Raw genomic sequence first — 15,139 nt, forward strand, 5'->3', positions numbered from 1 at the left:
AGGTCGAAATATGCTGCCACAGCTATAAGTGTGCGAAAGGAGCGCGCAGCCAGCGTTGCTGCATACGTGTCTTGAAGGTTGCTTGCTTTTTGCAGGTCTCCTCGCACACAGATTCGGGCTTTGAATGAGGTTAAGTAACTGTCCTCATCAAGTTTGTATCTGTATACCCATTTGAGTGGCAGTGGCTTCTCTTTGGCTTTCCCACGCTCGAGGGTCTGCCACACCCTTTTGTTGACCAGTCCCTGGATTTCTGATTGCATCGCTTTCCACCACTCGGTGTGGAAAGGACCGTTTCGTGCTTCTTTCCAGGTCCCAGGTTCGGGTGGTAGTTGTTTATGATGCTTCTTTTCAGCCGTCGCCAGCTCTGTGACTTGCTGAGGAGCATCAAAGTGCTTTCGCTGCGAGTGCGAGGCTCCTCTGCGTGTAGAGTTTGCCTCAAGTACAGCGGCTGCGACCACACTGTGTATAGTCTGAAAACGCCTATCCCATGTTCTGGTTGCTTCCTTTAGCTGATCAGGCAAAAAGGTAGCCATGAGGTTTACCAGAGCTGTTTGGCTCGTTACAAAGGCCGTGGCGAATGACCCTTGGTATTGGCGAGCTTTATCGATTGGTTTCCGTGCTCTGTCTGAACGCCGTGTGGGTTGAGATCCATAGATCTCGTTCCTTGTTCGACGACGTCTGGTTGAGGCCTGACCAGGCTCGTACCTTCGCGCTGCAGGCTGGCTCGTATCCTGAGCAGTAGATGCGCTGGTGGCTTGTTGTTCAGTACTTGAAGACGCCTGTTCAGTTGCTGAAACATCCTCGCTGCTTGCGGCAACGCTCCTTTCTGGCTGATCCGTTCGTTCCGGTGCCTCGGGAGATTTTTCAGGAGTTGGAAGTCCTTGCACCTTATCCCCTGAGCTTCTTCCCTGGGATGGGTTGCTTTGCAAGAGCGCTCCATTGCCAGTCTCAGGTGCTCTCACCCCCGAGTTCCAACTCGGGATGCCTCCCGAGGGAGACTCTGAGGATGGGCCACTGTCCTCGTCGGACAGCGGATGAGGTCCTTGGTTTCGATTTGTGGCGTCAGGCCAGGGAACTGGGTCCCATACGCCTCTAATGACGATTGTATCCATGATTTCCTCGTCGTTTCCGACCTCTGGAACGATTGGTGCTGGCTGAGCACGAGATAGTGCTTCTGACGCCTCACCGCTGTTTGGGTCGTAGAATTGGCTCTCATCGAACAGAACATTGCGCACGGTTGCGACTCTCGCAAGCGCTGGAAGCCACACGCGGTACAGGTTGCTTGCAACGTATCCCACAAGATAGCCCTTGTGTGCCCTTGGTTCTGTTTTCATATCCCGTCTATGAGAGCCAAGTTCGCGCTCTTCTCGCAGGACGTATGCCCGGCATCCATATGCGTAGATCCTGGCCCAGTTGGGCCGTAGGTCCGAGACTGCTGTTCTGACTATTTCCGGCGCGTACCAACGAAAGTACTGCCTGAACCAGCCATCCAGAAGTGAATTTGGCGTTTCGGAGTGCTTGAGCATGGATGGAGAGATGTTGAACAGCCAGGTGGCTGCTTTCACACACTCTGGCCATAGGTCTTTCGGTAGTTTGGCTGACAACAGGAGGACTAGCGCACGCTCCTGAATTTCACGCCCGGCTCGCTCAGCAGCGCCATTTGACTCTTTCGTGCGCGGTGGAGTAACCTCCAGGTCGATGCCGTTGTCAGCGCACCATTGTGTGTATACCGTTTCGTATGGCCTCCTTATGACTGAGGAGTCTGCGTCCTGTCTGATTTTGCAGACGAAGAGGCGATATTGGCGTTGTACCCAGGTCTCGAATAACCTGAGCACATCGAACACTGTGGATTGTGCCTTGTTAGGTATCGGAAAGGCAAACAACTTGCCACTGTACTCGTCTTTGAGTATGAGAGCCCATTTTGAGCTATCCTGCGCTTCGTTATAGTCGAGGAGATCCCAACTAATGCGCCAGAACGGTCGAGGGCTGTGGTGTTCAGATCTTGCGCGTCGAATGACCTTTGTGATGCGCCCTAGAGCACAGTGTTCACAGTCAATTCGTCTGGTTCCGTTGATTCTGACACCACGAACTGAGTAGACGAGCTCCTTCAGGGCATTGGCACCCAGGTGTCCCGACCTTAGATGCCAAAGATGCTCTGAATCACTTCTTTCAGGCGCCTCATCATATGAAGGACGAGGATGCCTGTTTCTTTTTAGAGTTGAGAACACGAGAACGCCAGCCCAGCTGTATGGCAGCGTGGCTGGAGCTCGAGAGTAGGAAGAGTTTGCAAAAGGAATGTATTCGAAGAAGACTAAGTTGAACTCTCTGTGTAGATTCGCAATCACCGCGCTCTGTTCAAGCGTTCCTGAGCGCAGTGTGCTATCTTTGCCACAGTACCAGATCCCTTTCTCGTATAAGAGAGCCTCAGCGATTATGTTGACATGGAAGCCATCTACAACCGCCACACGGTTGAGGACTAGGTCCTCAGTGCGTTCCCCTCGCCTCCCGTTCAGTGCATTTTTGAAGCGTCGTCTCCCGAATCCCCGTATTGGCAACGATGAGCTCCCTGCTTCCACAACTTCCGCATCCCTTGAGGGAGAAAAGGTGTTTGGCTCCAGGAGGTCGACGCTGTTGACGAGGTGTACAGCTCCGCAGTTATCCAGAACTGTGCTTTGGGAAAGGATGTGAGGTGTCTGAAACGGTGTTGAGAAGACTGCCGCGCTTGCTTGTAGCAATACTGCCTGGTTGAAGAGTTGAGGGTTGAAGACAGCGTTTATTTGGAGGAACTGAGGGTGCCTTGTTTCAGGCTTGAGGGGTGTCGGATCTGGCATTTTGACGTTGTGGTTGAGAGGTTCTAGCACTCGACAGTGCCTGGATAGAGGTTCCTGTTGTTCTCCGTCCTCTGTGGGATCCCCCCTGTCCAGCCTTGAGGAAGCCATCCAGTCCTGATAAGGTCTGAACGGAGCTCCTGATAGTTTTTGCCGGCCAGCTTAGAGAGAATCTTCTTTCTTTGCTCGTCAGATGGGGCCTTGAAGATTGAGTCTGGCCTGACTCCGGTACAGGCGTACTCCAGCCTTCCGCAGCTCATCGGGCCCCATTTATGCTTCCTTTGATACGACTCGCAGGGGCACTTGTAATCTCCCTTTTCGCTCTGGCTGGAAGATCCACCTTGTTTCTTCCCAGATTTTGTGCCTGAGTTGCCGGATTGTGGGTTCTCTCCGCCTATAGTGGCGAACACCATTGAGCCTTTTTTCTGCTCAGGCCGAAGTCGGTGGATTGAAGCGAGATTTCGTTGAAGCTGTTCGATAGTCTTGATAGGCAGACCATCGTCAGGTGCCGTAGCGAGGAGATGTCGTTGCGTTTTGGCCCACTCTGTCTGGAAGCGAACTCCGACAGCGGCGAGGAAGTTATCAGAGCCCTGAAGTCCCTCAACTTCGTCAATGCCGTAAACCCGAGCTAGGTTCAGGAGATCCTGGTGCTGCCGGCACCAGTTTTGGAAATCGGTGCCTTGCCTGGTGGCCAGCTCAAGGTGATGGCGGTACTGGAGGCGAACGACCTGTTTCATGCTCTCCTCGGACGGACAGAGGTCTTTCTTCAGGTTCCTGAGCACCTGTTGAATCGAGGGAGACTTCTTTCCTGGATAGGTGTGCATGTGAGGAACGAGGACTGACGGAGGTACTGTTTTCTGAATCCAGTTCCACATCCTCTGTACGTTCTGGTGAGCACGCAACTGCTTGTTTTGACGAAGCTGAAAGCGTTTCATCTCCTGATCGTAGAGGATGGCTTGTTCCTGGATAGAGAGTGGCTTGTAGTTCTCCGTTATGGTGTTTTTGCGCTCCTCCTCAAGGTCCTGAGTGAACTTGGAGAACTCGAGGTCGAAGTCTTCAGGTTCGAGAGAGGGCGCATCTGGGCCATCCGGGTCTAGGTACTCCCAAACACCCTTTCCCTTGCTCTGGGACTGCAAAATGCTGTACCAGGATGGAAAGGAGTAGGTGTCGGTGCACTTTACCGAGAGCGTGAGGTCGTCAGGTTCGCGCTCCATCGTGGGCTTGATGGAGCGTGAGTATGACTGTTTGGGACAAAAGATGTGTTCTGAAAGAATAAGAAGTGAACGGCTCAGTCTGTTTCGATAGATAAGGGGAAGATTAAACCCGATTCTTGCGAACCGGGCTCATAACTAAGGAGAAACGTATGAGCTGAGCACGTGGAAGTGGCTGAATGAGTGTTGAGATTGAATCTATCTAATACAAAAGGAAGATCTTCTAAGTAACTAAACCAGGCTCTGAGATGGTTTATGAGGAGACCAAAACAGAGGGTTAGGGTTAAATATGCCCCATTTTTCACAACAGTTCATGTGTCTAGGGTCTGAATGTATGAACGTGAAATAATAGTCGGTAAGGTAACAAATATCCAAACAGGTAATTCAAATATTGAGATAGATACAAGAAAGGAAATCAAATCTTGCGGTATATTTCGATACTCTCTTGCCGTTTGTATACGTCTTGCTGCCATGTAGGTGTTTTGGAAGTTGGTCATTTCTGCCAGTTAACACTGGCTATTGTTGGACATATAAACACGTGCTGTGGGGTTGTGGCGTGCTGCGCAGCCGTTTTGCTAAATCCAACAGCTATTGGGGACAACGTGGGTGATTGACCGGTTTGGAGTGACATTTTGTTGAGTAGAGGGTTTTGATGACGATTAGAGCATTTTGTTCAAGTTCAGAGGATATATATGCGTTTTCTTGATGATGTGCTTGCCATCTCGGATATGTCGTTATGAGTCCAGGGAGGAGACAGAAGCTGCCTTAGAGCTGATCTCACGGACTACGCCCTGGGCAATGTAGGAAGCATGTAATTTCAGTGTGTATATAGATAGTCTGATCAATATAATCTGGCGAGACCAAATGAGCAAAGTGAATCTGAAATCGTGCGGTAGTCTGGAAGAAAACTGAAAACCCCGTTTGGGGAAAGCCGGCACCTGATCATGGTTCCAGGAGCAAGGCCGGGAAATGACATGCAGGTAGTCACTCACAACCTCGAGGTGTTCTGAGAGGCTGCGAGTTCCAAATTATGCACACTCATCCTTTTCGATGTGGCCAGGTGGAACATTGAAGTGTTCCAACCTGATTTAAGCCATCAATAGGGAAAGAAGTTGTTGGGGGGGGGGGGGCTGGCATTGGAATCTGTTGGTGATAGCAGCAAGAATACTCCTTCTGCCATGTTGAATACTACGCTGAACTATGTAATTTGCCAGCTACACTTGGCCAAGTATCAGAGATTGCTCTAGAGTACACCACAACTATCTACATTTGAGGTGCTGGAAAGCAATGTCTGTCAGCCTTGTGGCTTAGGTAATCAACATTGGCTTATAGAAGGCTATCCTCTCCTCTGAGGGTATTCCAGATGATGAGAGAAAGTCTCGTCAACATAAACAAACCTCTGTATATGAAAACTATCATGTGAACTCATTTATTTTCTGTGATCGCCTGTGTGGCTGCATATGTCGTCAGTCATGTTCAACAGTCACAGGAGGCATGCATGACCTGCAAGGTAATTACCCGTAAAAACCATAAAGGGGCAATATTAAGATTTTGCCTCGATAGCCAGCCACTTTGCTTCCATTTGGTTTAGTCAATAATGTTCAAGGTGTACAAGCCTACCTAGTCACACAATTACAACATGCACTATGCACTTCTAGCCCTGTTCGGCAACCAGAATTTGTGGCAACAATGATGCTTTTTCCGGGGCTCTCCGGCTACTACCTACCTATGTTGTCCCTCCCCATCCACCAATAGTAGATTCGATGTGCAGCTCAGGTGCAAGGCTGCAGCAAGTAATAGAATGACACCTCACTTTACTTCTTCTTTCCCGCCACTTTCCATGAAGAAAGACCTTTGGTCCAATGATTTGTTTCGAGGCGGTTGTGTGCAGAGCATAGTGGTCAGAGCATTCCTGGGAGTAGAGTCACATAATTACTACCCAGACACTCTACCTGGTCTCTTCAACTCAGGCTCCTTACTCTTCGAGGCGTAAAGTCACTTGACAATTGCTGAGTTGACCAATGATGTACGTTGTTCAACAACAGATTGACAATGTAAATCAACTCGGGCTCTTCTATTTCACTCCGCTCTCACTTTGAGGTCACACTAATGAACAACAAGAGCTCTGTTTGTCTCTTCACAATTGTGTAATTGGATGGATCCCATACTCTTCAGTCACGCCTTGACTTGTGTCTATATAATCGAATTGGACCACCTGAAGCAGGTCCTTAGCATCCCCCTCAAATACTCAACACGACAACACGCATCCTTGGAAGAGCATTGAAGATGGCGACAGCACCAGCAGCTTCAGCGCAGGCCGGCCTCCTTCTGGGTGGTAAGTTCGGCAAGGAGGGAGAAAATACCCCTCCAGCTCCTGGAGCGATACTTGCGAATACAATCACCCTGCCGGATGGCTTCACCTGCGTCTCGCCGGATGACATGTACCGTATCAACGAGTTGGCTCCCGGTCGTCGTGAGCCCAGATTCCCAGGGATCCATAATCTCTCCGAGTCTGTCATCTCACGAACGGTTCATCCCCCTCCATTCCAAGGAGAGGAGTCAAAGCGTCGAGCCCAGATCTGGGACACCACGGCGAGGGCTGTGCGGGAGGCTCTCGCCGGTATTCCTGCTGGATCTCATATCAACATCTGTGCTAACAGGTAAGTTCTCTAGACGTCCTTTACCATAAAGCATGGAGGAAAGAAATGAAACAAAAAGATTGTGCTTGACCTGACATGCCCCTTCAACAATTAGTGGACCTCCAAACGACAAGTTGGAAAAACAGGCCCCCTGGGCTGCGGTCCCCGGCGCCGCCATGGGCCTGCTCCTGGTGGCCCAGTTCCGCGACACCATCCACCCAGGCTGGCAGCAGATCGCAGTACCCATCCAGCACAACGAGGGCCGCCTCCTAGCCGGCCTCCGCCTCCTCCCCGCGGTCACAGGCCGGCGCGACCTGACCTTCATCCTGACGAACCTGACTCACCCGACCATCCCCGCGCACCAGATGAACACCGTCCGCGACCACCCGTTCCTAACGTACGGCGCGCTGGCCAACTCGTGGAAGGCGACCAACTTTGGCTGCTGGTTCCACCACGGCTGTGTCTTCGAGGGCGAGGCCGATGCCATCCGCGCCTCCTTTGCCTGGGACGGGGATTTGTATGGCTGGGACGAGGCCGTTGCCTACACGCGCAGGCCGGTCGTCATCGTCACGGGCGCCAAGCCGCTGCGCCGGTTCGACTACTGGCAGCCTGCGACGGTGTATCGCGGCGTCACGTGGCTGCAGATGGTGGATGGGGTGCTGTGTGGCGGATACCAGGAGATGACCACGAGGGCGCATGTTGTTGCGTGGGACAAGACTGGGATCCCAGGTGGTCCGCTGACGGGAATGCTACCTATGAGTAGCGGTGGCGCGGTGAATGCCATTAATGGGGGATTCGATGGATGTGGCACAAGCTTCACCAATGGGAGCAGCAATGTGAATGGTAATGCAGCCTGGTGATTGGCGACTCCTGCGACGAGGTTGTGCTCGGGACTGTAATAAGCACACATATCAACCAGCGTCTTTCTTGACTCGAGGACCACGAGGCCAGACAGGTTATAGAAGCATACTTGAGTAAATAGTAATCATTGCTGTGATATTAATTGTGCTAGTACAATGCAATTACACGAGGAGTACGCCTGTCAACTGTTTCATGACCAGTTGATGAATCTTTCGGCATTGGCCACATAGACTATCCAGAAAGTATGTTAAGCATAATTCAAAGAAGCGTCGCAAAGTGGGCACAGCCACGAGTCCGGTAGGCGACGAACTTGCATAGTTGAATGCAGATTTCGTCTCGTTCCACTTCAGATCAGATATGTGGGTGGGATCGATGTCCTCTGGCTCAACAGGACTCCAGGATCAAGTCAGCATTTGCGAGAGTCTACCAGCTCTACAAGCTATGGCTACTAAAAGTTTGGTCATCTGGTCCAAATAGCCTGCCATCCATACCTTAAGGACCTCTTCTCGACATCATACTCCCTAGAATCTAGTAGAATATATCATCCCGGAATTCTGAGCAAGCAGCTGGGCAGGGAGCAAGCTATTCTCTGGCCTTACAGCCTCGCCGTATCGGTCTTTTATTATTCTGGCAAGCAGCAGCTTTGTGGCCTGAACTACTATGATTTGTAGAGTCTACCAGAACATCAATCTGCTTGTTTAGGTAACTGCAACAGTGAAATTGACTACCCGCAGACTGATGTGTGACTTGTCCCTCGTTTGAGTGAGCGATGACCTCTAGCGTAGGAAATTGTCATCTCTCTCTCAATCTCGAGAAGTCTAGGCGGGCATTTGAGAAGGTGAGCAATGATCAACACTGCCGCATCATTGCCTTGCCTTGGTGCACACCCGGTGGTCAAGAGCTATGGGACCGTTCTCATAAAGATGTACACAAATTAGTCAGGCCCGGCGTCCTGGAAACTTTGGTCTTACGCTTAAATTGACTTCACAAATGATGCTAGAATGTAAAAAAAAAAACCATCTGACGAGCAATATGGAATCACGACATCCTCTATGCCGAGCACCTGGTGACGAAGTGGCCCTGTCATCACCTTGACCAACCTCTCGGGAGCCGACCGGCCGGCCAGAATCAGCAATACCGTTGGCGAAGTGGAGGGAGGTGGTCGATGATCAGGCCAAACACGGGCAAAATTTATGGCGAGAGAGCCGTGAGGCCCGTGAGAACCCAGAGTTGGGATGAGCTTATGGCGCGGCACTGGCAGGCGGGGAGGGTCAGGCCATGCAGGAACAAAAAGTTTCGCCTGGAAAACAGGCCAGCCGCGCTAGAAGAGAATTGTGGTCAAGAGCACATCAGGATTGTCGGGAACGACGATGGCGCCATGAGGGACGCACAGACATCCGTGAGGTCGGCAGCCTGTCTCGTCTGCGTCAGTCGAAATCCCTCTCTTGTGAGTGGAACATCGGATCAGGCTCGGGGCTTGGCTCGGCTTGTAGGACACAACTCTGGATGAGAAATGCGACCTGGTCAGCCCATGCTGGAGAGTGATGCGAGGTTTGGCCAAAAAGCGAACGGACGCCACAAAATTGCGACATGGTCTCGAGGCAGGAAGGGCAGGTTGCATGAGCGGTGGCTTGCCCTCTCAACTTCTCCTCGTACTCTGCAAATCCGCCACGAATGGGCACACGCTGTTCCCAGTGGCCCCTGTCAGTCATGGGTCAAAGAGAGTAGAGAATAGACAGTTTGTGCTGTGTGGTACTGTACGCAGGGCAGAGCCGGATGGTCCACGCGCGTGGCTGTATGTATGTACGTATGCTGCAGATTTTAACGAAACCTACAGCTCGAAACGACGGCTGTCATCATGTAGAACATAAATACATTGTTGCATCGGTAGTGCCTGACGCCTGACAAGATCCTTGATCTCTCCTGTCTGGACCTGCGTTCCTGCATTAGTGTCATGGTAGGAGCCCGGGGGGGGGGGGGGAATGGAGGGGAGTTCCTCCTCTCAAGAGGCTGGCATTGCTGAGGCGTAAGGCGCGTAAGTACAGAAGCTGACAAGAGGGCTATAGGCACTCTAAGATCTTAGATCCCTACAGGTACAGGATTCTGTCTAGTATGTAAAAGATAGTAAGTATGATATTACATAGTAGACAGGAGGCGGCTTATAGATAGTACTGGGATCGCCACGGTCCGCAACGGCGGTACCCAGAGGTATACTGAGGGTTCTGGACGATTATTAGTAGATCTGCCCGGGGATCTCAGATCTACACTAGGGCAAACATGCTGAGAGGGTGTGCAGGACGTACAGACCATGAGGCTAGAGCACGACATACTGTGGCGCCGTTGCCCTCGCATCGCGAGCCCAGGCAGATGACACCAGCACCTCGGAGCGGAGATAATTTCTCAGAAGGGAGTTGACAAGAGCAAGAGAAAAAAACAAGAAAAAAGAGGGCATAGTACAACATAATACTGAGAGAGGCTCGAGCATGCGTCAGACTGTCCAAGTGTCAGATTGTCAGAGCGAACCCCCCTGACGAAACAAGCTGCGACGCGGGGCGTGTTACCGAACCCCTGCAAGAGCCGCACTCAGGGTCCAATCAGAGAGCCTCAAGCCCCTGAAGGTATTGAATCTACTATAGTACCTGCTATAGCACTGGCGTCTCCACGGGGCAAACCCCTGTAAGAATACGCCGTAATTGCTAACCATAGTAACAACCCTCTCTCTCACTCTCTCAACCCCTATTCGTCCCCCCCTGCCTCTCCCACGCCCACTTCCCACGCCCACGCCCATCCTCAACTCTTCCCGCGCGCCAAATGGGTGTCACAACGCGCACCGAATCCTAGACGCTGAAGCAGATGGGCAGGGAGATTGCGTTGGCAACCATGAAGACAGGGGGCAAAATCGTGCCATAACCCACTCACCCTCGACGCCATCGATTCTCCTGTTTGCTTCTGTCAACTACGCAAGAACACAGCATGTATTTATGGCGTTTCTCGGATGTGGTGTTTTCGAGGGGAAACAACGCCAGTATCAGACACGAGGAGTGATGACGACGCACCTCGTTCTGCTGTTATCCTCTTGCATACCCTCGGAGTCGCAGCCATGGCGTGCCGTATTGAGTTCTGCATGCTGAGATCTTATCTACGTATCATGAAGGTATAGGCCGTAACCGAACGAGACATGCCAAGCTCGACATTGAAGGTGCAGTTGATAAAAGAGCTTCAGTGCAGAGTGGCCGCCAGAGGCCCAGACCGAGCAAAGGACGGGCCCCTCTCCCCATCAATCACGGTCTTGGCTTCAAGAGGTTTAACCTTAAGTTTCTTCCTGCTGTGGATAAATCGGCACTGGGCAATAATGCACACACGTCGACATGGACAAGAGAGGCCAGTCGGGTCGTTCCTTTGGCCCCCTCTCTCTTCTCCTCTGGGGCCATGCTGTGGCCACGGCCAGGCCCTGGACAGCCCATGTCCTGCTTCCTGCGGGCCTACAGATGGATCCTTCACACGAACCATTCCCATTCTGGCAGCGCAGCCAGGGCTCTCAGACATCTTCGTAACAGAACATCCTCTTTCATCTTCCAGGCGTCCAGGGTTCTCTCGCTTGGGACACCTCGTACGTGGCCCTCGCTCCTCTCATGGGCTTTGTGACTGCACAGAGGGACCTGGGGACCTGGGACCTGATACTGGACCCATCTCTCTCTCACTGCATCACATCGGTATTCGCTGGGTTTCTACTTCATCTTGTCTCCCAGGAACCCCAAAGAAGACACTTACTCTCCTCTGGCCATCATCGTCCCGTCTTCCTTCGGCGATCTTCTTGTCCCTGGTCGAGATCCACCTCTGTTGTTTCTCACTGATACATGCGCCTGCTCCCCTGCTACTTGCGCCTTGAGAATATCCCCTGCTTGGGTACACGGAAATCTGCTGTGGGTTGGGCGTGCCGCACAGGTATGATCTGCATGCTTTGGTACTTGGTTGAGCGTCTTGGCATGCCTCATAACCTAACTCCCTCCCGCCTCCCTCCCACCCTCGATTTCTCCCTCCATCTTTTTGCCTGCTTCACCTAATTCTCTCTTCTCTTCTTCATTCCTCTTCTTGACCAAGCCGCCTGTTTCTTCCGTGCTGGTTTGCTGATCACATCGTCGCATCATAGCGGCCCAGCAGGACCCCCAGTCACGATCAGGACAGAGAGCTAGCTTGCTCCTTCGCTTCATTTCATCACGGTCTTTTCTGTGGCTCTAATAATTATATACAAAGTTCAGCAGGCTCTGAATTAATTCGGTCGCCGGCTTTCGACCCGATTGAAACTTTTGCGCAACTTGTGTGAACAGGTCTGGAGGAGTAAAGCATCGACGTCTTCGAAGACGAGTGGAAAAAAGGACATTCGATCGACTTTACCTTCGCCAAAACCAGAGAGGGAAAAGAGGCTCTAAAGTTACGGTTGCAACTGGGCTTTGGAGGGTGCCAAGGACAGGCTGCCTGGAATTACCGCAGTTAAGACGACGACAACGACAATCGATTGCATTTCACCATGAGTGGCGCCTACTTTCAAGACGCCCGGTTTTCGGGGGGGTATGAGAAGCAGTCGGAGCGGTCGAGATGGACACCTCTCACGAGGATGTTGCTGTCGGGGCAGATGACCCAGGAGAGGCAGAAGGAGCTCTCATCGCGGGAGAGGTTCGACAGGTGGATGGTGAACGAGGGTTACCGAAGAGTGTAGGTTCAACAACTCTTGTGTGCCATGACCATGTGAACTGCTGGGGGGCTGACACGGAGATCCTAGGTTCGTGTTTGTGTTTGCGGTACTGCACGCTGCCATCTTTGCTTTTGGCTTCGTCAACTACTCGGTCAAGGATAACCTGCAGATTGCCCGAGACACATTTGGCCCGACATACATGATTGCTCGGTCCGCAGCGCTGGTGCTGCATTTCGACGTGGCCATGATCCTGTTCCCCGTCTGCAGGACCTTTATCTCTCTGGCTCGTCAGACCCCGCTGAACGGCATCATCCAGTTCGACAAGAACATCACCTTCCACATCACTGTGGCCTGGTCCATCTTCTTCTTCAGCTGGGTGCACACCATTGCCCACTGGAACAACCTCGCGCAGATCTCGGCCAAGAACAACCTGGGCATTTACGGTTTCCTCGCCGCCAACTTGGCTTCCGGCCCTGGCTGGTCGGGATACTTTATGCTGATCGCCCTGACCGCCATGGTGGTCACCTCAGTCGAGAAGCCCCGGCGCGCCAACTATGAGCGCTTCTGGTACACGCATCACTTCTTCATCGTCTTCTTCATGTTCTGGGCGGTCCACGGCGCCTTCTGCATGATCCAGCCCGACGTCGCCCCCTTCTGTATCTCGGTCGGAACGCAGGCCGTCGGTGTCTTTTGGCAGTACTGGATGTACGGAGGCTTCATCTACCTCTGTGAGCGTATCGCTCGTGAGATGCGAGGCCGCCACAAGACGTACGTCTCCAAGGTCATCCAGCACCCCAGCAACGTCTGCGAGATCCAGATCAAGAAGGAGCACACCAAGACGCGCGCCGGCCAGTACATCTTCTTCAACTGCCCCGAGGTGTCCATCTGGCAGTACCACCCCTTCACCCTGACCAGCGCCCCCGAGGAGGACTACATCTCCATCCACGTGCGTGTGGTCGGCGACTTCACCCGCGCCCTCTCCAAGGCCCTGGGCTGCGAGTGGGACAAGAAGGACAAGGGCTCCAACGTGGTGGGCGTCAACAGCAACAATAACGACGTCGACCCTGCGCTGCGCCGTGTGCTGCCCCGCGTCTACGTGGACGGGCCCTTTGGCTCCGCCTCGGAGGACGTGTTCAAGTACGAGGTCTCGGTGCTGGTCGGCGCCGGTATCGGTGTCACCCCGTTCGCCTCCATCCTCAAGTCCATCTGGTACCGCATGAACTACCCGCAGAGCAAGACCCGCCTGGCCAAGGTCTACTTCTTCTGGATCTGCCGTGACTTTGGCTCCTTTGAGTGGTTCCGCTCCCTGCTGCTCGCCATCGAGGCCCAGGACGTCGACCAGCGCATCGAGATCCACACCTACCTGACCGCCAAGATAAAAGCAGACGACGCCACCAACATCATGATCAACGACGCCAACGCCGACAAGGACGCCATCACCGGCCTGCGCGCCCCGACCAACTTTGGCCGCCCCAACTGGGACATGATCTTCCGCGGCATCCGCAAGCTGCACGCCCCCGCCGAGGCTGGTGTGTTCTTCTGCGGGCCCAAGGGCCTCGGAAGCAGCCTGCACATTTACTGCAACAAGTACAGCGAACCTGGGTACGTATTCAACTTCCGAGAAAGACAACTGCTACAAGTCATCGTTTGCAAGAAACAGATTAGCTAACCACATGATGCTATAAGATTTGCATTTGTCTGGGGCAAAGAGAACTTCTAGACGAGTCAACCCAACAGTGGCTCCTTTTTCTATTATTGTCAACCCCTCTTTACATTTTCGAGATATCCACCGCGCGGGCAATCAAAGCATCGCATCAATGGGCAAAGAAAGGCAATGCTTTTTACGTCTTTTTCCCTCCCTCCCTTCTTTTCCCGCGCCGCTGCCGTCTTTTCTTTTTCATTTTCTCTCTCCCCTTCCCTTCCTAATTGGCGCGCCGGACGCAAACAAAACCACATATTCTCAACAACACAAGAAGATAATATAAAAAAAAAATTAAACAAAAAAAAAAATAAACTACTGCCTTCGATCGTGTGTCACCGGTGGACCTTTGAAAGCTGTACTGGTACCGGAACTGCAATCCTCTGGGAAGGGGGAGAGGGGGAAAGGGGGGGGGGGGGAAGGGGAGGGGAGACGCCAACATTAATCGTCCGCATGATTAAAGAGGGGGGGTGGGGGGAGAAGAGAGGCGAAGAGGGATTTCTCCGAGGGAGAAAGGGAAGAGGGATAACACTCGGCATACGACAGATACGAAGAGATGAGGGAGGACTCAGTGTGGCGTTTGTGTGTATGTGTGCGTGTGCGCGCGCGCGTATATGTGTGTGCAAGCAAGGAAAAGAATACATCTTTTTTTCTTTTTCTCTCTCTGGTCTCGCCATGAGCCGCGCACCAACTCCAGCCAGCGTTGGTTGTCCTGCACGCGTTTTGGAAGACTTACGTCGTCTTTTTTTTTTTTTTTTTTTTCCTTCCCTTCTTTCTCTTGGCTTTGTGTCTTTCGAGAGGGATTTGGGCATACTTTTTTTCTTCGCGGTGATATAATATCCTAGATTTCAAATGGTTCTTTCCTGTCTGTGTGTGTCCCTCTCATTTCTTTTCACCCAACATGTAGTGGCCTGAGTACCAATAGTTCTCCTTTATACAATAGATGACGTAGATATATGTATATCTGGGACAGGATTACATCGCTGAACCTCAACGAGGCGTGTGCGTGCTCATCCGCTCGTTGGCCCATGAGATGATAGAAAGAGAAAGAGGGAAGAGGGAAGAAAATAAAGTAAAGAATGAGTGAATACGAGACAAGTCGAGACGTCAGTAGTTCCTACACACAGGCCGGGTTGCGCTGGAAGGAACCCCATCAGCAAAATGTAGGCAAATCACCACGAGCACACGACAAAAAAACAAACAGACGT

At 52.2% G+C, this 15,139-nt stretch overlaps 2 protein-coding genes across 2 annotated transcripts; both read left to right on the plus strand.

Moving 5' to 3' along the window:
* Positions 1 to 6,325: 6,325 nt before the first annotated feature.
* On the plus strand, positions 6,326 to 7,538 carry M406DRAFT_73704 (uncharacterized protein; the record flags this gene model as incomplete). The annotated part of the gene is made up of 2 exons (XM_040925646.1): positions 6,326 to 6,699; positions 6,794 to 7,538. 2 exons carry the CDS (start codon positions 6,326 to 6,328, stop codon positions 7,536 to 7,538), a joined length of 1,119 nt encoding a protein of 372 aa, XP_040774030.1.
* Positions 7,539 to 12,067: 4,529 nt separating this feature from the next.
* Positions 12,068 to 13,952, plus strand: M406DRAFT_331621 (uncharacterized protein; the record flags this gene model as incomplete). The annotated part of the gene is made up of 3 exons (XM_040920653.1): positions 12,068 to 12,252; positions 12,320 to 13,834; positions 13,919 to 13,952. The coding sequence occupies 3 exons, from the start codon at positions 12,068 to 12,070 to the stop codon at positions 13,950 to 13,952; spliced, it is 1,734 nt and encodes a 577-aa protein (XP_040774031.1).
* Positions 13,953 to 15,139: the final 1,187 nt, after the last annotated feature.

The sequence above is a fragment of the Cryphonectria parasitica genome, assembly GCF_011745365.1.
Source record: "Cryphonectria parasitica EP155 unplaced genomic scaffold M406scaffold_6, whole genome shotgun sequence".
Lineage (NCBI taxonomy): Eukaryota > Fungi > Ascomycota > Sordariomycetes > Diaporthales > Cryphonectriaceae > Cryphonectria > Cryphonectria parasitica.